The 26630-nt window shown below is 39.6% G+C and overlaps 1 protein-coding gene across 19 annotated transcripts in view; it reads right to left on the bottom strand.

Moving 5' to 3' along the window:
* The window catches only part of cadpsb (Ca2+-dependent activator protein for secretion b), a 262642-nt gene that overhangs the window by 49783 nt on the left and 186229 nt on the right, over positions 1-26630 (bottom strand). For 6 of the 19 annotated variants that reach the window (XM_034166408.1, XM_034166409.1, XM_034166397.1 and 3 more), the window contains exons 10-19: positions 24245-24353; positions 23958-24170; positions 17212-17223; positions 14022-14158; positions 9219-9406; positions 8313-8414; positions 8158-8221; positions 5587-5710; positions 3015-3083; positions 2142-2174 (exon numbers count right to left, since the gene is read on the bottom strand). In XM_034166408.1, the coding sequence (XP_034022299.1) occupies positions 2142-2174; positions 3015-3083; positions 5587-5710; positions 8158-8221; positions 8313-8414; positions 9219-9406; positions 14022-14158; positions 17212-17223; positions 23958-24170; positions 24245-24353 (1051 nt within the window). The remainder of the gene's footprint in view (positions 1-2141; positions 2175-3014; positions 3084-5586; positions 5711-8157; positions 8222-8312; positions 8415-9218; positions 9407-14021; positions 14159-17211; positions 17224-23957; positions 24171-24244; positions 24354-26630) is intronic. The other 13 variants (XM_034166399.1, XM_034166398.1, XM_034166403.1 and 10 more) reach the window with 6 other exon arrangements.

A 26630-nucleotide genomic window follows, 5' to 3' on the forward strand; every position in this document is an offset into this window, starting at 1 on the left:
GAATATGTTCACAACATTCACCTGACTTTTTTATGTTTTTGTAGCAACGATGCATTGTTGCAATTCATTTTTTTTTTTCTTGGAAGTTGACGTTATGCAATGGCCTTCACACTGTCTGAGCTGTCACAGAAACTTTGATTTCCATTGATAATCCCTGTGCCAAGTCTGAAGAACCTTTTTGCCTGTTTTCAGAGCTTGATTGTAGAAGTAGCACACGGTTTGTGATGTAATTTTAGGAAGACGGCAACTGATTAGCATTAGTGGCTCTGATTAGCATTAGTAAGTCTCCTTTTGTACCTCCTGATTACTGCAACAAATCTGTTGCAGATGATTTTTAGTCTGTCACTGACCTTCCTGTATCCTTGTGAAATCTCACATTTTTATGTTTGTCTTGCACTTCTTTTCCATGTGCAGCCATGATGCAGACATGCAGATGGATACAGCTGAAAGGGCCAAAACGGGTTAAGTTCATGTTTTCACATATCATTTTATAATTCTACTCATGCAGTAAGGCTCATCGGAAATCACAGGTATAATCGACTGTGATCGCAGATATTTCACTTTTGCTGCATTGAGTTTCTACTTTGGACCCTCATTTTCAATGTACAGTGGTTTGCAAAAGTATTCAGCCCCTTGGTATTTCATACATTTTAATCTGTTTATGCCATTTCAAATACAAAAAGTAAATCAGGCTTGTCAATATAAAATTTTCTAAAATGATCATCCTTAGACTCAAACTGAAAGTAAATTTCTACAACTTGATATAAATTTATTAAAAATATAAAAGCCAAGATGATGGGTTGCATAAGTAATCAGTCCCTTTGGTATAATACCTTTAAATAATCAGTTTAATTGCCAGTTTTCTTCAGACAAGTCATGGATACATGACAGGATGGATACATGAACATTTTCAAGTCTGGGACAATATGTCTTGAACTTTATTTACATCAGTTATGATCGTCCCACATCGTCATGGCTGCACTCGTTTCTGTCCCTCTCTGGTGACAGCGCAATTATTTCCATCTGTGTAGCAGGGAGCACGGTCAGGGTGCGGATCAATACATTAAATGTGAAACAGTTTTAATATTTTGCCACCGTTTATGCAATATTTTATGGAAATCTCACATGATTAACCAATCAGATTTGCAGAAAAAATGTAATTGGATTAGAATGTGTTTTTACTCTCCATTGTGTTACATTTGTGTGCCATTCTCTTTTGGTTTGATTTCTTAATGACTGATTCAATGGCGAGCGCAAACAAGGAACAGAAAAGCTCACATTACACCACACAGAGCAAGTATTGCTTCATTCTCTGTGCAGGACACAACTGTTCTACTAAATGCTTACAACTGTCAAATTGTGCCATTTAGATCACCTATAGAGAGCATAACTCTTTAAATTTCAGTGCAAAGAAGTCTGATTGTTTCAATTTAATATTACATGCAGAATATTTGTGTTATTAATCTTGCTATACTCAGAACATGGGACAGAGAAGACATGCCTATCACATGTTTATGAATCTATATACAATTTAGGTTCCTGAGTTTCACAACTGCATCAGCAAGGTAGATATATCCCGAATAAAAGTGCATTAAAACACCGGCAAATTAACTTGTCTGTTGTGTCAAAGTTAATAATTTAACACTAAATTTATACAAAACTGCATTGCATTATATTAATTATATGTTGATTATAGTGTTTATCTGTTGCATTAACACAAAACCAAGGATACTGTGACTTTGTGAGAGATTGTATTACATTATAAATGTTCACTTAAAATGTTTCCAATTTGACTTTTTCAGAAAATGAACCAAAGACTGTACAAAACTTAACCAAATGGGCCCAAAACGTCTGCAGTTAACAAAACAGTTTGAAACCACATACGGATATAAAGTAATACAGTCTCCACAGTATTAACCTTGGAAGGGGGGAGGGGTGGTAGTTGTGAAAATTCAGAGATGTTTGTTTAAAACATACCAAGACATATAAACACCTTGATTTTGATTTATGTATATTCTATGCAAAATCTTCTACAGGCAGTTAGCCATTGTATGCATGCATGTTTATGTCGGTATTGAACAGTAAATACAGTGCGTGCATGTGTGCACTGTGGCTAAGCCACAAGCTAAATATGGGTTCACCTGGATCCTTTTGATCCTTTTGACCTTTCTCAACTTCAGCCAGAAAAAAAGGGAGAGAAAAGATAAAGAGGAGATATTTAGAATGAACATGGTCTAATGTTATTTTCACGGTACAGGGGAAAGCTCAGAGTTGTTATTCGTCACCATGTGATCCTTTCATAGACTCTGCTCCGGGGGGGTGAGGTTGTGTGTGGTTTCTCAGCAGCAAACAAATGTCACAAACAAACAATAAGACAGAAACTCAGAAACAGTAGCCTGTGGAAAACTGGAAAATAAAACACGATAAGACGCTCATTAACAAACACACAAAGCTACAATAGACACTTGAGACACACAAGAGCTGCCAGGATCGTAGACAGGAGACACTGAGTGACAAACAGAAGCGATTAAATCCGTCCACCTTGCTGTGGTCCTCATACAATAGCTCTGTCGACAGACGCTCCTTCACTCACATTGGTGTCACGGTTAAACAAACAAACAAACAAACAAACAAACAAAGCCCACCTGTTCTGCACAGCACAGCACTGACACACACCAAATGATCAGAAGGAGATAACAATGTAAGCAATGTAAAAATGCATTCAAGTCAAAGAAACAAGCATCCAACCAAAAGGAATGACCAGACTGTTCACTCATGTCCACCACAAAACAGATGGTGCTTTAAAAACCAACAACTACAACAAAAAGCACCTGACTCCATCAGTGGGAAGGCTTAGAACTGGTGATGGGTGTGTGCCCCAATCACACAGACAAACACACCAATTAATAAAATAAAATTTTAAAAAATCATGTTGGGGAAACAGCAGAAACAGGTAGAGAGGGATGAAGCAAAAGAAGGAGAGAGACCAGGGAGAGGATGATGAAGGTACTCACGGATGGTTAAATCCATCACTTGAGACGCCAAGCAGAAGACAGGGTGCTCATACATTTCCCTCTTTTTGCCTACAAGAAAGGATCGAGGCATGCAAGAGGCTGGGATCAGAGGTAGGAAGGCTGGAGCTCAGACACTGATGGGAAGAGGGCTGTCCAGGTGAAAACGTTCTCTATTTAGCAGGAGGCCTGACCGTAAAGTAAAACCCTTCCTGCGGTGTGTTTCAGCCAGACGTCTCACAAGGACAGTGGAGCATAAATCCACAAAGCACGGCAAGATAGTAAGGCTACAATCCTTAGTATCTTTAGCACCCATAAGAAATTTCTTTCAAGGCATAAACAATATCAGCATTTAAACAAACAAATAAATAATGGGTAAGAATTAAGAAATGTCTTACATCACATTATTGATATTTTTTCTTGCTAATGTAATTCATGCCAGTAAAGAAGGCAATGTTGTTACAGTGCTGTGGCAAAGTATTTTGTCACCTCATTTCTTCTATTTTTGTGCATCTCCCACATTACTGTATTTGCTCAGGTGTTTTTGTTTTATGTTAAATATTTAAAAGCAAAAGTTCACTTTTTTGTGTCTCACACAGAATGCATAAGACTTCTGCTGTTGCTGGAACTTTGGAAGTTTGTTAAATGCTCACCCCCCCCAAAAAAAATAATTCCGTGACCCACAGCATATTGTAAAAAGCATAAAATAATGAGTTTTCACAATGTTTTTCTCCTCTTCTATATTGGACTTGTGATGAATTCATCCGTTTGTCCAATACTCTTATTGTGAAAGAGTCTTGTGCAAGAAACAGGAGGTGTTATGTGGCAAAGTGGCTAACTTTGCCATAGTCATGGAGGGAAGGAGCTACTGTGTTTATGCTCGTTTTTGTCCAATAAAAGTTATTTTTCCACCAAAATGAGTTTGTCACCTTATGTCCGAAAAGTTTGTCATTAAGCTTTTTGTGTAAGCCAGTGTACATATGGTCCTACTCTAATCAGAGTGGGACCATAAGTACACTAGTAAGCCCCTTCGGCTGCTCCCTTGTTTGCACTCGGGGTCGCCACAGCAAATCCAAGGTGGATCTGCATGTTGAATTGGCACAGGTTTTACACCGGATGCCCTTCCTGACGCAACTCCACATTACATGGAGAAATGTGGCAGGGGTGGGATTTGAACCCGGAACCTTCTGCGCTGAAACCAAGTGCATTAACCACTTGGCCACCACCCCTGCGTGGGACCATATGTACACTGTCAGTGTTAATTTAACACGGGTGATTTTACTGTGCACTGTTGCCAGTATACTTGCTCACTGGGTGGGTAAAGTCTAAATCTCACTCTTTGTGCATAGCGCTTTGAGATGACTTCTGTTGTGATTTGGTGCTAGATGAAATAAGATGTAGTTTCTCTTGTTTTTGCTCAGAGTTACCACAGCAGATCAGTTATACATCTGCATGTTGATTTGGTACAAGTTTTACCCTGCATGCCCTTCCTGGAGTAAATCCAGATAGACATGGAGAATGGGACATGTTTGGCCTCAAACTGGGGACCTTCTTGTTGGGAGTCAATCATACTATTTGTGCCACCTTGTTGCCCTGATGTGGTGCTACAGCAAATATAAACTTGAATTGACAATAGAGTGAGACAAAAAGTGAACTTCTCCTTTAATTCCTGAAACAAATTTGTATGATATACACAGAAATACAGAAGAAATGAGGATTACTTTTTCACAACACTGTATATCTAAAAGCACATGCAGGTGGCTGATGCTGGTTTGCAGTTATTCAATCCCAGCATTCCTTTGCACTGGTTAAAAGCCACTTATCATTTTGTGAAGATGTCAAATAAGGTGATAACTGTAGCAAAGCTGTGAGAGAAGGAGGAGAAGAAGAGAAGCCAGGGAGCCACAGAAGGGTTTGGCCTTTGGCAAGACCAGACAGAGGTGACAAAACAACTGCTGCTAAGGGAAAGAAGAAGGAGATGGCATATCGGGGGGGGAGCCAAGATAGTGGAGGGGTTGGGGGGAGACTGCATCAGCTTGGAGCTGGGAGTTAAAGAGGACACAACCCAATCATCAGAGGCCGTGATACTGACAGCTGGACTAGTCAAGGCATGGTGATAGATCAGCACATCAACAGATTTCAGGGCTTTGGATTTGAATGCATTTTTACTCACACACCTCAACACAAACTTGACCTACAGAACACCACAGAGCTAAAGCAGGCCTGAAACAAAGGAGAGAGTTATTGGTCAAATAAAAACTGACCAGAATCTACCACACATCTTTTTGGGACACAGACACAAATGTGGAATCAACCAAGTGAACTGAACATGTGCCATTAAATAACAGTGAAAAGTCCACTCTGACACTAAAGTAATAAGAGGACCTTTTCAGGTACAAGTACAGTGCTGTGAAGGTTCTAGTTTTATTCCCCATGCACAGTTATGTTTAAAACAAACACTTATTTCATTCAACAGCATCATTCATTATTGATGGACACCCCCCTCCCCACCCTGCAACCCATACACACAAGATAAGAATATCATCAATGATGTTGTTGGTGTCTTTCTAGTTACCTTCAATTTTAGCATATTCTTTAATTCTTTCGTAGTTGAGCTGGGCAGCTTGCTCCAAACATTTGCGGATAACACCTTTCACTTCTTCTTGTGGAACAGGGGTCACAATATCCTTCATCAGGACCTGCAGGACACATTGAAAAGCACTTATTTGATCCATTTCTGTTGCCTTCTATTTGTTCATTCATAGCAGTGGTTGGCACAGCTCAGCTAATTAGCAAAGCTAACTTTTTCGTTAGCTATTCAGGTAACTTTTAAAAACATTAGACCAATTAACTTATTTCTGCTAACCTTAAGCCTGCTAATTATTTTTACAAATACATTTTAATGGTTCAAAATGTTTAATGGAAACTGTAAAATTAGGGAATAACCCTGTTGTGTCTGATGATTTGCGGATGTTAATGCTGGATTTTACAGTCCGGCTCAAGTACCGGCTCAATTTACGAATGTAAAATCCACTGAAAGCTACATCTAAACCTGCATAATAATATAGCTTGATAAAACTGTTACGCAGACTGTAGTTTTAGGGAAATGTTGCTAGATTCCTGGTACCAAGTCATCAAATAATCACCGTTAGTATTGTATTTATCGGTTATCACAACAGTAATTGCAATATTTACATCGGTCGGCGCAGCTTACCGTAGCAACAGCGACTTCATGCCAAACTGGAAATTCTGTGAGCAGACCCACAGATTTCTCCATCTGGTCAACTGCATTGAGTAATTCTGTATCAGAATCCACATCAATGCTTTTGTATGATAGATTAAATTCGCCAATTTCGGCATCGTCGTCGCTCCACCAGTTTCTCTCGCTCTCAGCTAACAGTGCCATTATTGACATCTGCCTAGCAATGCAGTCAGGGCGCGGAGTAATACATCAAATGCGAAACGGTCAAATATTCTGCACACAGTGCTATGTTTTATGGTCGGAAATCTCAAATGATTAACCAATCAGATTTGCGGAACAAATGCGATTGGATTAGAATCATAAGTTTGTACCTGTTGGAGGTCATACACTAATGCAATAAGTGACATCAAGACATCACACAAAGAGAACAAGCATCACCTCAAGGAGATGGAGGAGCAGGAGGTCAAGCCAGAGTTAATTAAAAAAAAAAGTATTTTACACTTGTATTTTTATTTCTTAATATCTCTTAGTAAGGTATTACTGTCTATACTGTGAATAATGGTATTATTCACAGTAAAGAATAATGATATAATAGAATAATGGTATGTTAAATGCAGGGGTGGGTAGGAATGCATTTGAAGTAACACGAAGTAAAAAAAGTAGTTAAAAAAAACAAGCACTTTTTACATTCCTTTTTAAAACCTGTGCTTGTACTCTTAAGCCTGGTTCACACGACAGAATTTTAAAATTATCTTTAGGTTTCCAAAACCTGAGAGACCACACACATGAAGATAAAAAAAAAAAATCATAGCTCTAACGGGTTTCGTCGTACAGTGTGTGGTGTTTAGCCACACGGTAAGGACAACAACACCACACACAAACAGATTTCACACACGAACATTTCCAGCTCAGACAGGAAATCTCGCAAAATCTCTCGAGATTAAACGTGACTTCAGAGTAAACAAACGGAGGTACTTTGTGGACTATTTAACACAGAGGGAAAAACAATACAAAAAGAAAAAGAAAAGGTGTTCTTTAAAGGAGTGGAGATGGAGTGGAGACCACCAGACTTTCTGGTAAGTCAGAACAGCTGTTTTGATTTTATTTTCCGTTCCGTATGTCCGTCACCTTGCTTTCTGATTGGCTGCACGTCACATTCAGCAGGCTGTGAGCTTGTTTTGGTCGGAGGACACAACACACGCTCCGATATTGGGTCAAAAAAATCCAACATGTTGAATGTCCCCGATTTGCGATCGGAGCGCTCCTGACGGACTTCCGGGCGGAAAAGAGTGCTCTTAACACACCACACATGGCCGGAATATCTGATAAGATTATCTTTAGCATCATCGCAATTGTCGGGGCGTCCTTAAGATTGTCGGAAGGGGAAGATCGGGTCCGATATTGGCCTAATTACCCGGCCTTACTCAAGTCATCTTTATGCCAGGTCTGAGTGGTTTTAAACTTTTCATGAGACAACCATTAGAAGACCCAGATTAACGGTTGAAGAACGTATAAGTTATACTTTGAATAACGCATTAACTTGGCACTTTTTTTTGTAGTTTAACTTAATTATAGATTTTCAGTACTCTACCCACCACTGATTAAATGTAAACCGCTGCTTAATCTCACATGTTCATTTAATTATTTCTGTACATCTTCATCATCATCTGATCTTGACAGGCTAAAACCTTTTTGGGGAACATCCATGTTCAGGCTACAACAGATTAAAATTTCAGTTCTCTGTTTTTCAGGGTTGGAGAGCCACAAAATTAAGCCAAATAAATTCATATAATAAAAGCGGTTAGAGGTAGCAGTTTATCTTTTTACTGTTGACACAACCAAATTTTCAGTTAGCTAGTTAGCAGCTATCAAAGCTATTTTTTAGATTAGATGTGCCCACCATTGTTCAGAGGTTATCAAAGGATTGTGCTAATATTTACAAACCCTCTCCAGCAAAGACAGAGTGGCCTTCAGTGCACCCTCTGGACGGCCAAATGGGAAACAATATCTACAGGGGAAGATTCAAATCAAAAATTAACAAAGTCTCAATAGGTAAGGTGTTTTTGAGACATGTAAATGATGTGCAGCGGGAGAGTCACCTGAAATTTACAATGTGGTTTTCCAGTATCACCCGCAACCTCTCCTTGATGTCTTCAAAGCGCTCCTTCTCATCCACTTTGACTGTGCTCAGCCCATCTGGCCTGTGAGGACCATACCCACGTATTTTAAAACAGCTAAAACCCTACGGAGCTTCAAGTCACGTAGCCTCGAATTTGAATCCAACAGCAGAAATGTGAGCAAAGTACAAGTCTGGCTCCTGGCTTACAGACAACCCAGGAACTTACAGCAAACTGCAACAGATTTGTTTAATCTTTTCTGACTTGCCTTTTTGCATGTTAGACAGACAAAGAAATGACAAAGCCTCACCTTTTGGACCTTTGAAAGAGCAGAACTTTGGAATCCTTTTTCATTTTAAACTTGAATTTGCATCCTCGTTTAGAGGGAGTGCCAGGATCAGGGCTTGGGGAGCTGTTTGGGGACAATAGGGGCTCGTACCCCAGTGGACCCCAGTAATTGCTGCCCTCTCTGACTTTAGCGGACGCATGGGAGGATGAATAACATGGACAGTATGAGACTAAGGCAACAAAGGATAGAGAGAAAAGAAAGAAAAAAATGGTAGAAGCAAAGAAATATATATGTAGATATGTAACTGATCAAAAACAAAATAATGTAACACAAAGTGCTGCTGAAAGTTAACAGAAAAACAAGTAAATACATAAATAACACAAAATGGCATAGATGGAAAAAAAACAAGACGTCACAGGTGTTTCCGATGAAGCAAGATTTTCTGCTCTCATTACGTGTTTATGGAAATTCACAAAGACTAGCCTCCTGAAGACAACATTATTTGTTTCACAGAGGCTCTCATTGTCATGTGATACCAATTTCTTTTAGAAAAGACTCTTACGATCCATAAGCATTTAAAAAAAGGGATTAGGGCACACCTGTTCCCATGGACATGGGAGGCACAAAAAGCGAAGCTGTAGTGTAGAAGTGTGGGGTCAATAACTGCCCCATTTTCTGCTCTTTCCAGGAGATCACGCAGATAACACAGATGTCTGTGACAGCCTCGAACACCGTTCCTGGCACAGTACTCGTCCAGGACAAACACCTGACCTGGGCTGAACCATCCCTGTGCAACACAAACAGATGCAGACTGAATCAACATTTGTCTGTAAAAAACAGAAAGATTTATCAGATAGATTTTACAATAAGAATAACAATAAGAATAAGATGAACTTCATTTATCCCGAAGGAAATTATTTTTCCAGAGTACCGAAACAGCAACAGTAAACAGTGAACAATGTTTTTTTAAGACATTTGCACAAGATGTTTGACAATATTGCATATGAGTCTGAATAACTGAATAACTCTGTTCAGTTATGTATTCATCCAGCAGAAGGGGGAGGAGTTATACAGGCCGATTGCCACAGGCAGGAAAGACTTCCTGTGGCTTTTTGTGGTGCACCTCAGTGGTCTCAGTCTGTGGCTGAAGGTGCTCTGACAGGACATCAGTGTGGCATGCAGAGAGTGGGAGGTGTTGTCTTGGATGTTGAGCAGTTTCCTCAACATCCTCCTCTCTGGCACCTCTCTGGCAGACTCTAGCTCAACCCTCATGACAGAGCCAGCTCTCCTAATGAGCTTGTTGAGTCTGTTCACGTCAGCTGCCTTCATCCTGCTACTGCAGCACACTACAGAATAGGAGATGACGCTGGAGACCACCAATGCAAATGAATAGAAAAACAATCCTTTAAAAATGCATATGTATCTCTATGTAGCCTTTCTTTGAATACATGTAACTGCTGTATTATAATTTACTCATAAATACTAATAAATATTCTGTTCTTTCCAGAGGGAAAGTAAAGAAATTTCTCCTGTGTTGCTTACTATGTGATCAATGTATTGTATTGCTATTATTTAGAGCACACAAACACTAGGGTGCTGATCAAATGCACAGTTTAGAAATGCCAGACCCCAAATCAGAAAAACACACAAATAATTCCTATTACATTCGAGTTACTGCAACATAGCACCCAGTGTACTGATGAATTTTACTGTTGGACCTATACTGTGGGTGTACATATCAACTCTAAGCATTGAACAGCATGGTGCACATAAAGCAATCTATCCCATTTTAAAATAAAGACTATAAATGCAGGCTTTTGGCATATCACCCAGCACGGCTCTAATGCTGTGAAGCGTGAGTGGAGAGATGTTGGCTTCAAACAGCGAAACATATTTTTTGGCAATAATCGGGACAAGCAGATATTAATTCAAAGTGAGAGTGTTCCTGTAACAGTTGCAGACATACCCCACATATTCTATTTTTTTCAAACAGTACGAGGTCTGTGAGAAAAGTAACGGACCTTATTATTTTTTTCAAAAACTATATGGATTTGAATCACGTGTGATTACATCAGACATGCTTGAACCCTCGTGGGCATGCGAGAGTTTTTTCACGCCTGTCGGTTACGTCATTCGCCTGTGGGCAGTCTTTGAGTGAGGAGTGGCCCACCCTCTCCTTGATTTTTTTCATTGTTTAGGAATGGCTCAGAGACTGCTGCTTTGTTTGATAAAATTTTTTCAAAAACTGTAAGGCACAACTGAGTGGACACCATTCGATAAATTCAGCTGGTTTTCTGTGAAAACTTTAACGGCTGATGAGAGATTTTGGAGTTTTATTGTCGCCGTAAGGACGGCCCATGGCACCTGACGGCAATCTGCGCTCCGGGGCGGCGGCGTCTCGCCGTTTCAAGCTGAAAACTTCCTAATTTCAGGCTCTGTGGACCCAAGACGTCGTGAGATAACAGAGAACTTTCAGAAGAATTCGGGATCCGGAATTTATCCAGACATTCCACTGTTAAAGGAGATTTTGTAATGAAAGAACGTGCCGGCAGATTCGCATGTCGGGTCGGACCCGACCGCGGGGGGTCGCCACAGGAAAAACACCTCCGTTGGAAACCTTAACGGACAAGTTGGAACATGCCCAGCTGTTAAACAATTTCTCAGATACTCACTTGTTGAAAGCCATCAAAAGCCACCTGAATTTTACAAATGGTTTTCAACACAGAGGTGTTTTTCCTGTGGCCGCGCAAACGGATTTGGGGCGTCATCACGGACCCGACTCGGCAAATTCATCCGCACGTTCTTTTATTACAAAATCTCCTTTAACAGTGGAATGTCCGCATAAACTCCTCACGCCGGCCTCTTCTGAAACTTCTCTGTTCTCTGATGACGTCCTGGGTGAACAGAGCTTTAAATTAGGATGTTTTCAGCTCGAAACAGCCAGACGGACGCCACCTCCGACCACGCAGCGCAGATCCGCTTTGTGGGCTGTGCTTAAAGTGAAAGAAACTCCACAATCTCTCATCAGCCGTTAAACTTTACACCGAAAACCAGCTGAATTTCTCGAATAGTGTCCACACGGATATCCCTCACCGGTCCTGAAAAAATTTGATAAAGCAACGCACGCCGTCTCCCTGCAGCGTCTCAGACAAAGAGATTCCGACGGGAGGGGGAGTCCACACCTCACTCAAAGCCTGCCCACAGGCGAATGACGTCACCGACAGGCATGACAAAACTCACGCATGCGCACGAGGGTTGAAGCTTGTCTGACGTAAAAACATATGAATCAAATCCATTTATTTTTTGAAAAAAATAAAAAGGACCGCTTTTTTATCACAGAACTCATATGTTAAGTAAGTTATAATGTTGACTTTATTTAATATAAAGTTATTTAAAAACAATAGTTACTAAATAGATTTACTTCAGTTTTTATTAACTCTCTCAAAGTTTCAGTCTGTCACTGGTTTACAAACACCAAAATACCCTTTTTATGATGCATGGAAGGTTTGAGAAGATTCAAGAAACAAATGAAATTGCTTTTAAAAACTTCTGAATTGCCAGGTTACATTATTCAGGGTTAACTGAGGCACCTGTAGCTGCTTTAAAAGGTCTACCCACAGTGCCAGTGACTTTGCGTGTTGTAGAGAGAGAGAGAGAGTGTGTGTGTGTGGGGGGGGAGATTATGGAATTAAGGCAAAAGTTTGCATCGACAGATCAGGCCCCCCCTTACGAAATATATAAAAAAGATTCTTGGTGCTATGAGCAACTGTACAATTTACTATACAAAAAAAAAAAAAAAATAAAATAAAATAAGAAGCCTGGGACCATACAGACTTTACATTATTGGTGGAATGCCCAAATTAACAAAGAGCAATTAAGGAGCCTTTATCGCAAAACTCCAACAGCACCCCAGGGTCATAACTAAAAAAACTGATGGAGTTGGAGGCATCAGACAGAAATATGGCATTACATACCATTAATAGAGAAATCCATCACCATGACTCGTAAGGTTGTTGACCAAAGAAGAAGCCATTAATCAAAAATTGACATTGAAGAAGAAGACCAATTAAGTCCTATATAGGCCCTGAGGCCTGTTGTGCCAGTGGTTGTCCTCAGATTCTGTAGCGTGAAGAGGATGAAAGTCAAAGACCCCATAAACGGGACAGCCATCAATCACAGGTGCCTTCTCTAGCCAAAGCTGGTACCATCTGTCCTGGTGATCAACTGTAAACTTTTTTCGTCTTATTTTAACATAGATTTTAAAGTGGAAAGGTTGATGATCTCACATTTCAGATGTCTGCAACTGCTTCATCAGTTCTTTAGTTGTGATCCTATGATGTTTGTTGGATTCTTGGATCAAATGTTCACTAAATCCTTGGTGTTAATTTGGACCTCCTTCAATAAGTCAACATTTGTGTAGTTGCAACTTTCTTGTATTTTGATTTAATAGACTGTACATCTGCTTGCGGTATCATGAATGCTTTCAGCATGCTTCCGAAGGAGCAACTTGACTTCTTTTTATACCTTTCTCTAGTTCACCGAATTAACCCCTTTTTTAATTTTCCATGCTGGAATCCATTTTGGTGTATGTAAACTGTCCATCCACTGAAAATGTGACATAGTAAATTAAACAAATCTCATTTTAAAATAACTATATGGAAATAAAGCAAACATTCTAGCTGCCTTAACACAAGTATGGTAAAATAAAAGGGAATATCTGCAAATGAAGATGACTGAGTTTGAAAAATTTTAAGACAAGATGCATATACAAAAATGTTCCCAACTGTATATTTGGTACACAAATTCAAAATCAATAGAAAGTTATGGGTTCTTACTAACTCATTCTCAAATTATACAAGAACAAAGTGGCATCATTATTTCTACCTATTTGCATATGTATAGGTAGAGTTTGCTGGGAATCCCAGCCATCCATTTCAAAGGCTATAATTGCCATCTAGTGGTGGTAAGATTGAACTAAAAATTAGTAATACTGGGTTTCAGACTTTGAACTTCACAACAGGGGGTTCATTTGTGTCTGGTAAATAGACAAAGAATAATTAACGGCAAAGAAGGATTTTCATTTATTTACTAGAGGAATGACATGTATAATATATATATATATATAAACAGTTCAACCACAAAGAAAGAGTGGAGTGCAAGATGTCATCAGCTGTATTCAGTTAGACAAGATGAATAGTTTTAATAAATATATATATTTAAAAAAACATACATGATAATAGGTAAAAAAGATAAATAAATATAAAATATGCAAAAGATGAACATAAGCAAAATAAATTAAATATGTGTATAACATAAAAAGTCATGAATAAATAAAATAACCAACAAATCTGTGGAATAAAGCTGTTTCATGTTGAAGTTAACAGGCAAAAAGACACACGTACCAAACAGCAGAAGGTGTCATTGAGCCTGTGGTCCAAAGTGAGTCGCTGCACCATCTCAAAAAGCGAGGCGTGGTCAAAGCTACAGGGGTTAGCGGAGATAAACTCATCCATGCCATGTTTCTGAGCTCTGTCAGCGTCTATCCAGCCAATGGCACAGGGAAAAGCACATGGTTCAGAGGAGAAAACAGCACCGAGGACAGGCACATTTTGATGTCTTCACTACCGCACAACATCAGGGAGTTTTGGCTATTTTTAGGGGCAAATTATAAAACACAGCTTACATTGTCAACTTGCATTATGTCACACAGCGTCATTTGATGTATTGGTGGAAGAGATTCCATCAAACTCAAACTAAGCTCAGAGGAACAAGTTCTTTTATACTGTATGTGCATGCAGGCATCTAGTATGTCACATTCTGTGGTGCTTCATAGGGCATATTTCTTCTTTTTTTACAGTGTAAAGTAAGTTGAACCTTTTTTTTTTTTTACATTTTCAATAGATTCTGCCATTCGCAATTGTCACTCAGGTCCTGATGGGCATTAGCAAGTGTGCTTGCAAAAAGATAAAAATATGGTAAAACAAGACTCAATCTGAGCACAATTCAGATTATAATCATACAGGAAAAAATGACTGTAGCAATTTACATAAAAATTATTCATACCGGAAAATACATCTTCAAGAGTGGTTTCTGGAAGGTCTCTTTGATTTACAGTATTTGCCTTACTTCACTACATTTGCCATCAACTTTGCCCTGCATCAAGAGATATTACTTAAGAATTCAGATTTTTAAAACACTAATTCTGTGTTGCAAAATTTGAGCAGCAAAGAAAACATACGCACAATCAATTCATGTACAAATAAAACTACACTTGAATAAATTAAATGTTACGTGTACATAATGTAGTTATGTTAACCGGACCTACAAAACATGGCTGTTTTAATTTGGAAATGCAAACTGTCACCATTTGTTTTACAATTAACTTTTTATTATGTATCCACTTCAAACAACCAACCTTTGCAGTACCAGTTGACATTACTAGAGCAAGAAAATATAGCATTTAAATTTTTTGTGTACACGCCAATGTTAGATAACAACACAGTCATATCCTTGGTTTTTAAACATGTTAAATCACAAAAGGAAACCTATGCTGATTTGACCATAATTTCTTGTGTTCTGTTATTTATACAGGTGTCACTGACAAAATGATTGAGACAAGGATGATTGAAAATAGATAACAGATGTAGTCATGTCCTCACTGTGAGTGACAGGTGTCATGTTCATGTGACACTGACATGAGGGATGATGATTTTTAGCGGGGCGGAGGTCTCAAGCACAACTGACATCTGTTAACCTCTAGGTTTGTGAGAGGAGAGGGACAGTTAGTTTAATAAAGATGCAACACATTCACTGCAAGGAACTACAAGGACCTACAAAGCGTGAAGAGTTCCACATCAAACAATTTGATGAAGTGTGGAAAATCTGAGTGATAACAGCTACAAATGAGGATAATGGATATAAAGAGCTACTGGACGAAAAGGGACAAGACAGCTATATTATGTCATGGTGTCTGAGGTGCGCAGTTAATATGCGGACGCAGACGGTACATGGGAGCGGATGGAAAGGTGGCTGCAGAATGAAACAGATAAAACAAAAACCTTTAATGAACAATAAGACTGTTGTCAGACAAGTTGGAGGAACAATATGCACCAAGAGGAAAACACACTCATTAACAGAGATAGTGATGTTGTGGAGAAATGTTAAGATAGAACATCCAAAGAGTGGACAGAAGGTGCCTGGAGTTGATCTGTGAGGCAAAGTGAGTGGCCTATATCGCCACCTTTGGCTGGACTAAATTCCAGTTCCAGAATACACTCAGTACTACAGTGACATTATCACAATATTACCATAACTTATTGAGAATGACGTCAACCTTAAATTCCAAATTTCCAAGGAGATGGTGAGTACTTTTGCAGATATAAATTCATCCTCACATGCTGGAGAACCGTATGTTTTTTTTTAATTGAGCTTTAACATGTCATGCACATCTGCAGACCCATTTTTTTTTCCTAGTTTGCATTTGAACTTTTTTAGCATTCCTTTTTCCATACACAGTTGCAAGTTGACAATAGTTGAATATGTTGCAGTGTATTCATGATCTCTAGCAGACTAACAGGCATACCACTACCGGAGAATTCTAATAGGGTAGCAATACAATTTGGTGCAAGTACATGGGTAAATAGCATGAAGCCGACAGAGATAGAACTGTATCATTCTCTGGGAGATGGGAGAAAATGAATGAAAACTCCTGTTAATTGTACAAAAGTATGGACACATGACACAGGTGTGGTCCTATTCAGGCAAACAAAGGGCAGTCAAAAGAAATTAAAATGACACCTCTTCTTTCAGGAGGTCTAGCTTCTATCTACAGGCCCAACTACTGTGGGAGGGGAGAAGCCGGAGTATTTTTTTGGAAGAAGGGGCGGCATTAGCTACTCCTTGTCTTTGGCATTCAGAATACTCCGCATACATATTTGCCAACTCTCATTCAGAAAAAGCTCCAAGAAAAAAAAGACCTAAAAGCTATTAAGCCCTCTGAAGTAAAGCATGATCAAATCTAATAAATTTTTAGGAAGAAATTTCAATGAAGTATTTGAAATACTTTGAAACGGTCTCTCACTTTATCTACATTGTAAAACAATAGAATGACACCTTGTACTTTCTAGCATTCATCTTACTGACATGAAAGAACTGCCAGTTTGTTTAAAAAACACTATTTGATAATGATTCATTTACATATTAGTTTTTTTTTTTCGTAAAACAGCTAATCTGCCTGGTTTTTTTTTGTGTATGTGTGTGATATTATCGCTTTACTCTGAGGGGGGGTCCAGTTAACAATGTGATAAAGAGAGAAGGCAATTATGCAGTAAGAACCATAATACCTACTTTAGTCATTATTGAGTCAAAAAACAAGTCTTAGTTTAAAAATACATGCATCCTATACTGGCACGAATGGATGCTTATACTTGGGTCCTCGGGTTGAGGATGTCAAAAACAAAAATTATCAACTAATATCTAAGACATGAAGCGAGACGTGAAAGGAGAAAAGGGAAAGAGAGAGAAAGAACGTTGCATTTGTCAGATAATCGGCGGGGATTATCTGAGCTGTGCCGGCTACAGGGAAGCACTTACCCTTGAGTCCAGCTAGAAGACAGCAGGGTAAGAAGGGACAAACCAGAATAACATAAAGACTAGCAACAAGGCTGGAGGAGAGCAGTCACGAGAGACCCTGACCTAGCAGCTGCATCACTGAAGAAGGGTACAGGCAAAAGCATGAAGAAGAAAACACAACTCAAAAAACAACAACCTATACCAACATGAAAGTTTGTAGGCGGTGGTGTGTGAGTACATGTGAAGATACAAGTGAACTTGACAACAGATGCTGAGGCTTCTTAGAGAGAAAGAGGAGGACAGAGAGAAAGAAACAGAAAGAGAGAGAGAGAGAGAAGGAGGGACAGAGACAGAGAGGACTTACGATCCTCATCACTCCACTGCAGTTTATTTTGTCTGGATTCTATACAATCAAGAATTACATTTTCCACACTGCCACTGCTTACCACTGATCAAACTGAATGTAATTAATAAATAAATAAATAAATAAATAAAGTGGTAGGGCTGCAACATCTAATCAAGAAAACCCAATGAAAACACAAGCATTTACATTAGATTAATTGGGGCACTGTCATCACATTTCATAATGTACGCAAATGAGACAGAAAATGTAATTTAGAGTCAACGTTTTGTATTTCAGGGCAAATATGTCTGATGCAAGACTAAGTTTGAAAATTGGAAACATCTGTCTTTTTTATAATGTTAAAGGGTCATATCATGCAGCTTTCTCACCTTCACCAAGTTCAGTAGTGCCATATCAGTGTATTGCCTCATGAACGTAATGCAGGACTGTATTGCACAACAACTGCAGAGCAAAGCATACACACCTGTATATTAAAAGCCACGTGGCCTCTGTGTACATGTATGTGTGCATGCATGCGTACGTGCGTGTGTATGGCTTTGATCACAGAGAAATTGGGGAGAGCTAACATTTGCCATTTGGTATGCTTATGTATTTTGAGTCAAGGATGAATTGTGCGAAAACCGAAAGTTGATAGGACTAATATTTTTGGAGAAATTAGGGATATTAGGTAACAACAGGGGTGGTGGCCAAGTGGTTAATGCGCTTGGTTTCAGTTCAGAAGTTTCAGGGTTCAAATCCCACCCCTGCCACATTTCTCCATGTAATGTGGAGTTGCGGCAGGAAGGCCATCCGGCATAAAACTTGTGCCAATTCAACATGCAGATCCACCTTGGATTTGCTGTGGCGACCCCGAGTGCAAACAAGGGAGCAGCCGACGGGACTTACCTTTAGGGATATTAGGTAACAAGAGTGAACAATGGACACTGATAATGAAATCCTGGACTGACACACCATTCCAGCAGGGGGCGGTAAATCACCTATATATTAAAAGCCAAATGGCCTCTGTGCATGTGTGTGCATGTGTTTACTTTCGATCACGGACAAACTGGGGAGAGCTGACATTTGCCGTTTGTTACGCTTATATATTTTGAATCAAGGATGAATGCCGCCAAAATGGAAAGTTGATAGGATTAATATTTTTTGAGAAATTACAGACTTACGTAATAACAGTGAACAATGGACGTTGATAATTACATTGGACTGGACTGGACTCACACGCTATTCCAAATCATTGTAGAAACTTTGCATAACTTATTACCACCTTGAAAAATGTCAGCTACCTTTTTATAAACACTATCCAATCTCAAGCCCGTGGATCCCCATGGGCAATGTGTTAGATATTAGATGTGAGAGATGTTATTGTTGGGTGTTCAGTGGATAATAACAAACACAGAAATATACTTTCTGAGACATTGTGTTTGTGCAGAGAAAAACATACATGTGAGCTAACACCTCATCTTGTCCAATGTCTTAGCCCCACATGCTACCAAATTTATTTAAATATTTATGGGGTGTGCATGAATTACTCAGATTGTGGGAACAGATTGCATTTTGTACGCAGGCAGTAGCACTTATTGTAACTGTAATTTTCTTTTTCTTTCTGAACTCGAGAGCTCTGTGTGTGCATCCTGGACACCGTGTGAACTGGCAGAGGACAGGCGCGATGATCTAGATTCATCTTACTTGCTTTACTTATGTTGTACAATTTGTATCCTTTTTATTATACATGGTTGTACAGAAATTACATTATTCATAGTTTGTACAGTTTGTAATTTTTTTCCTCTGTTAAAGATGACATTTTAATTTACATTTAAGCACTTGTGTTTTTGCTTAAAAATGCGCAGAATGCATTTAAAATATGCCAGTGATGAGGAAATCTGTTACCAGTTGGGTCATGATTTATTCAAACACATTTGATTTCATTGGATGAACACTTTTGTAACTGATATGTTGACAGGTCGAACAGATAAGACGGGTGAGGTTAGGCCTGGGAGTATGTGCTGGTGGCTGCATCCACCACACTATGGAACCGCCTTGGGTCCTGGATGGCAAACACCCAGGCAGCCAACCTCTCCAACCCCACCTCTCAAAAGCAGCCAAATCTCTTCAGCAGCCAGGTGAAATGTGAGCATCCCCTGTTGCCTTCTCCAGCTGCAGGGTCCACAATCCTGAGGTTTTTGCATGCTGGATTATGTTGAGGAAAACACACCACATGGCCAGAATATTGTATTTGAGGTTTCCTCACCATGTAAGTGATACTCCTCATCTGTCACCATTCCAGCAGTATCAAAGGATCCTCTGATAGAGTTCCAAATACACCTAGAAGTCACCTTAGGTCACTGGGTAGAGTTCAAGTCTCACAACCATCAATCAATCAATCAATTTTTTTTTATATAGCGCCAAATCACAACAAACAGTTGCCCCAAGGCGCTTTATATTGTAAGGCAAGGCCATACAATAATTATGTAAAACAACCATAAGACAGGCAAACCAGGACCCTAAAGACTTCACCCTTCATTCTCCTGAAAGGGTACCATTGTCGCTCACCGAACAGTCCCCCATGAAACCTGGTCCACCTTTTGCATCTGCGCATGCGTCATTAGCCGTGGTTCACGGATTACAACCTCATTTCTGCTTCAAACTGCACTCCAGTCATTATCTATCTCTGCGACAGATAACTAAAGCTTTTGTACAACAATCATTTCCGCATAAATTCAGCATTATTTCATCATAAATGACAGATGAAGCGATCAGATCGCCGCGGCTAAACGAGCTGCTAGCTGATGTGTTCACTGCGAATCGGTCATTTCAAAGCCTCACGGAATTTCGCTGATTTTCTGCTTTAAAATGGCCTTGTTTCTGCTTAAAATTGGCTTTAGTGTTGTGTGGGCCGCTGAAGAGGAGGTACTGCTGGCCCACCACCACCAGAGGGCACCCTGCCTGGAGTGCGGGCTCCAGGCACCAGAGGGCGCTGCCGTCTCACAGGAGCAGCCAGGGTGACAGCTGTCACCTACGACAGCTGTTACCAATCTTCTGATCCGCAGCGGTATATCAGCAGGACGACGTCTCCACCTCTTTGCCGAGATATCGCTCTACCAAGGAGCGGATTATCTTTTTGACCATTGAATACTTTTTGCCTTTACACAGAAAGAGAGAAGAACAGCAGGAGACTGTATTTTGGATAAGTACTCACATTCCTGCACTACAGTGTTTTCCTGACGAGAGGTGGAGGTGGTGTTTCCACCATACGTGTTGCTGGGTGCAGACGCACCCACATCTGACTGTTTCTGTTCCTCGCCAGCAGTACCGGATCCGACAAGCGGAGGCAGTGGCCACCTGGGAGTTCGGGACTTGGCGGCTCCAGTATTCCCGGGGTTCGGTGGCGGAGGAAATCGTGTGGTTCCGGTTCTGCTTGGACAGACGTCTCCTATCTTCGAGCCTGCCCACATGACACCGTTGTGATTCGGCTTATTGTCTGATATTGTAATTGGTTGTGTTTGTTGTGCGTGTTTTACAACAGTAAAGTGTTGATATTTGACTTCCTCCATTGTCCGTTCATTTACGCCCCCTGTTGTGGGTCCGTGTTCCTACACTTTCCCAACATTTAGAATGATTTAAGAGGTTTTACCTTTATCATCTGATGATTAGTAATCCCAATAATCCATTTGATTGCTTTGGGTGAAGAGACTCCTTCTCAGATGTGCTGCTGTGGTCCGAAATGACGCATGCACAGATACAAAAGGCGGACTGATTTTTAGGGGCGGACCGCTTGGTCTGCGACACCGTCTGCAAAGTCATGACCAGTAGGTTAACAGTGAACTTATTTTACTTTACTTCTTGTTTAATTTAAAAAAATTGTTCTCACATCCAGTTGAGGTAAAAAAAAAATCCCACAATCCCCAACATTTTTCAACATCTGTAGTTTCGACTATATATTGTATCTCTAAGCATTTCTTGTTTTCTTTCTGTAACAATTATTGCATTAACAAACATTTGAAATTTCGATTTTTAATTAACCAAATAATAACAGAAAATTTGCCAGTGTGGTGAATAGAAATAAATAAAATGTTTGTACTAAAAGCCAAGAAAGGAGGTATAGGGTTTGAATGTAAGATTTTTTTTCTTTCCGTTTGTTGAATGTTCCAAAAAATAATTGGTTATGAAAATAGTTGAGTTGCAGCCCTAGATATGAAAACACAACAACCAACCAAATGAAGAAACCTCCAAGTGTCACTTTTATATTTGAATAAGCCATTTATGAAAAGAGGCTATGAAGGCACTGGAAAGGTCAAAACTAATAATTGGCGATAGTATTTACAACCGTGATATAACATCACAGTTACTCCATTAGACCAAACTTCACAGTGGTTAATGTTTACTTCAACACAAGAAGCCTACCCGCATCTACGTGATATACACTAACCCTGGATTGAAATTGGATTTAGTGAGGAGAAAAAGTAGATTCTTGAGTCTGCTTTACATATGTGATCCATCAGAACCTTCATAGGACTCTAGTTTTGGATGAATCCACTGCAGCAGAGTCAGGAGGGCTGTGTATGTTATGGTCCCAGTGCCATTCAAGACCACCAGGAGGAGAAACACGTACGCGTGGTGTGCCACAATGTTTCGGGAAGGGGTGGGAGGGAGAGGGGTAGGAAGTCTGTGCCACTGTGAGGAGGCTTTGAATGGCAACAGCTGGCATCAGAGGAATCAACTAACCACAAGAACAATCACATACTGGACAAAGAAATCAATGGAGAAACAACATAGAATTTATGTGATAGAACTTGTCTTGACACTTGAGCTTATTATTATGAGTAATAGTATTATTATGTTGGTACTAACATAATGATTTATTTAAATTGGTACATAATGCCAATAATTTCCCCTCAACACAGGAGGGGGAAAAGGAAAATCTTGTTCATTAGTTCAGCATTCGGAAAATTGTTTTTTGTTTTTTGTTTTTATCTATGGACTCAAAAATGCACACAAAAAGCTTATTTTTCTGAATAGCAGGATCTATTATTGTGCATTAATAAACAAAATGTGACATTTAGTTCAACAGATTGGAGAAGCCCTATACTGTAGTGTTGTTATGGAAAAAAGATATACTGGTTAGAATTTGTTATGAAAACAAAGTTTCAACAAAGCTTCCAACAGCATGTACAGTCACATGAAAAAGTTCAGGAACTCTTGAGGTTTCATATGTTTGAATTTTTTATTATGTCAAATAGAAAAGAAAAAGAAAATTCATGTGTCTTTATACACTCAAAAAAACAAACAAAAAAAAACCTGACTCATTGGATTGGATTTTCATCTAATAAATATATGCAGTCCCAACTAAATTTAATTAAATTAAATTATCTTGCATGGATGTGCTTTTGTGAGTTGGAGCTACATATATTTATTAGATGGAAATCCTGCACATAATTGAATTGAGTTCATCCAATGAGTCATTTTTTTTTTTGAGTGCACATGACCAGTCAAAAGGTTTGACACATTTTTGAATGGTATTGTACATATATTAAAAAAGAAATTCTACAATGATTCCCTTTGATTTCACAGAGAAAAATAATGTCAACAACATGACATAAATTAAATACAAATATAATACCCAAAACAGTGGTAAAGGTAAAGAGAACCATAAAGGGAATCATTCTCAAAATTTTTATATAAACTCAAGAAGCCTGAATTTCTTTTATAATTTCATGTCATAAAAAATTCAAATGTGTAAAAGTTCAAGGATGCCTGAACTTTTTTCGTATTACTGTAATTAATTAAACGTGAATTAATGCAGCTGCCAGAAGATGTGGTGATATTCGGAAAAAAAAATCTGACACTAATGTCGGAAAACACAAAATAACAGAACAGAAGTTGGAAGAGACGTTACGTTACTATAAATGTACGGTCTTACCTTCACTTTGCTACCTGACTTGTGGGCGGCTTAGAGATGCAAGTACAGTAACAGATCAGTTAAAATTTCCCACATGTCTTCAATGCAAAATATGACAAGGGATCATCTGAGAGCTGTCTCAGAACCACAGCTGCCCTCTTAAGCTGCTCCTGAGATAAAGGAGGCCTGCGGTTAGGAAAAAAGCCTCTTGCCATCCTGCTAATCTTGGTCTAAGTTCAACCCCAGCAGGCCTGAGTGTTCAAATCATATGTGTGGTGACCTATTTAGGTTTGAAACTCCATATCCTGCTGTAGGATAGACTCTGTTTAAGACCGGTCATTCCTACTCAACAGACTTTTGCTCTTTGTAAGAGTACTGATAACAAGTGGTCATCTGTCAGATGTTGTGAGAGATGAAGTCGTGTGTGTGTTAGTTCTACCAGCAGGTTTGTGAGTGCTGTGATATCAAGCTTTCGCTGGTTTGTGATGTGTTTTGTTTCGTGCTACTTACAGAACTGAGAAATGGGAGCATCCATCTGGGCCGAGGCAGCCCCTTTGGAGTTAAGTTTCTGGACCTGAGTGGGTGGGACAGGCTTGTGGGACTGGCCAGTGGCACGATACATGGCTTGGACCCACAGGATGCGGTCTTGTTCATCGTCGCTGGCAAAGATCACAGTGTCGCCTTCCTTCACGGCATTGAAGAAAGCCCTGCCCCCGTCCAAGCCTGAGAGAAGGACACATTAGCTGCATGGTTTCTAACACATGTAGAGATCGGTACTGTAGGACCTGTGGTTCCACCTGGCTGAGGGTCACTGTAGTCTACTGTGTACCCGTCCAACTGGAGAAGTTCCTGTGGTTCCGATTTTTTCTCTCTGTAGCTGCACATCGCGAATGTATACTGACTTACCTACAACACAAAGAATGAACCATCATTTCAACATGACGCTAGCATTAGTTTCAGCCACCTACACTACAAAAAACACTTTAAAAAAATCATAATTTTATATAATCTGCCATAATTTTGAAGTAGAATTTAGTATTAACAAATGAGTAATATTCATTGATAAAAATAAAATAACAGTAATAATAATAATAATAATAATAATAATAATAATAATAATAATAATAATAATAATCAGCTTGGGACTCCGGCAAGGACGGTCGCATTCCTCCCCTCTCCTCTCCTGTTTTCTGTTCTCGATCTCTGCTCCGACCTTCAAAGTTCCAGCTTCACCAGACTGTGAATTCTTCAAATTAAGATTTTGGATTAACCATGGAATTGATCAGATGGTCTCTCAACACTATTGACGCCATTTTTTTGACAAGGAAATAAGGGCTGGGGGACCCTGTGTGCCCTGATGGAACCGACCCAGCGGGCTATGCTCTCAATGCCTGAGAGAAATGGAGCATGGCATGCTTGGCTCCACTCTCCGTGGAGGATGTTGAGGATTTATTTCTGTCACTTTTATGGTGGGAGGTTGGGGGCTAATTGGTTTGTGCACTGCCCTGACCTACTGGAATGTTAGCAAGATGGCTGCAACCAGAATCTTGCCCTCTCATCTGTCCGTCATGATTAATGAGTTGGGAAAGGCACTGCAATCTCAGACTGCGTTAACTCTTGAACTCAAACGCAAAATGGATACCATCTTGGAGCATATCGCTGCATTGCAAAGGAATGCGCTGCTGAGGACCGGAGAATATTCTTCATAAATTTGGACGTGCAGTAAATGGAATTCTGTATCTCTCCGCCAAACATCAACATGGCAGCCTTATCGGCTCCTGAAGGTCAAATGCCCTGCTCTTCCCCCAGAAGGATCTACGACCTTGGTGAAGGAATTTGGCTCCCCCTTCTTATCTATGTACCCCCCCCCCCCCAGCCTGCTGTTGCCTAGCAATGTCACACTTTATGTACACACGGACAGAAACTGACATAAACTTAACTCATCTGCACATGATGCATGTCTCCCTCCCTCCATCCCTATTACCCCCCCCTTGTGTCTCTCCACTCCCCTCACCCTGGCTTCCTCCCTGCCACCTCAAAGGCAGCGCAGTTTTTACTGCTGCAGCCAAGTTTGTTGCACATAAACAATGTCAAATGTGCAACCCCAATTACAATGAAGTTGAGACGTTGTGTAAAATGTAAATAAAAAGAGAATACAATGATTTGCAAATCTTCTTCAACCTATATTCAATTGAATACACCACAAAGACAAGATATTTAATGGTCAAACTGATAAACTTTATTGTTTTTGTGCAAATATTTGCTCACTTTGAAATGGATGCCTGCAACACGTTTCAAAAAAGCTGGGACAGTAGTATGTTTACCACTGTATTACATCACCTTTCCTTCTAACAACACTCAATAAGCATTTGGGAACTGAGGACACTAATTCTGAGTGTCATCATTGGGTATAAAAGAAGCATCCCCAAAACTCTCAGCCATTTACAAACAAAAATGGGGCGAGGATCACCACTTTGTGAACAACTGCATGAAAAATTTATTTAGCCCTTATTTCTGGGCTCTTGTTTTATATATTTATTCTGCTGTGTTTTTATGTTTTTTATGTTTTTATGTTTTTTGTGAATTTGTATGATGTGGTTTTATGAATGTAATGTAATTTTTACTGCTGACTGCACCTGAATTGACTAAATAAATGATCAAATCAAATCAAATCAAAATAATCCAACAGTTTAAGAACAATGTTTCTCAATGTTTAGTTGCAAGGAATTTAGGGATTCCATCATCTACAGTCCATAATATAATCAGAAGATTCAGAGAATCTGGAGAACTTTCTACATGTTAGCGGCAAGGCCGAAAACCAACATTGAAAGCCCGTGACCTTTGATCCCTCAGGCGGCACTGCATTAAAAACGAACATCATTGTGTAAAGGATCTTGCCACGTGGGCTCAAGAACACTTCAGAAAACCATTGTCAGTTAACACAGTTCGTCGCTCCATCCTTCTAACAATACTCAATAAGTGTTTGGGAACTAAGGGCACTAATTGTTGAAGCACTGTAGGTGCAATTCTTTCCCATTCTTGCTTGATGTACAACTTCAGTTGTTCAAAAGTCCGGGGTCTCTATTGTCGTATTCTGTGTCTGGACTGCAGGCAGGCCAGTCTAGTACCCGCACTCTTTTTTTTTTTGCTATGAAGCCACGCTGCTGTAACACATGCAGAATG

This window comes from Thalassophryne amazonica, chromosome 3 (genome assembly GCF_902500255.1).
Source record: "Thalassophryne amazonica chromosome 3, fThaAma1.1, whole genome shotgun sequence".
NCBI classification, from domain to species: Eukaryota; Metazoa; Chordata; class Actinopteri; order Batrachoidiformes; family Batrachoididae; genus Thalassophryne; species Thalassophryne amazonica.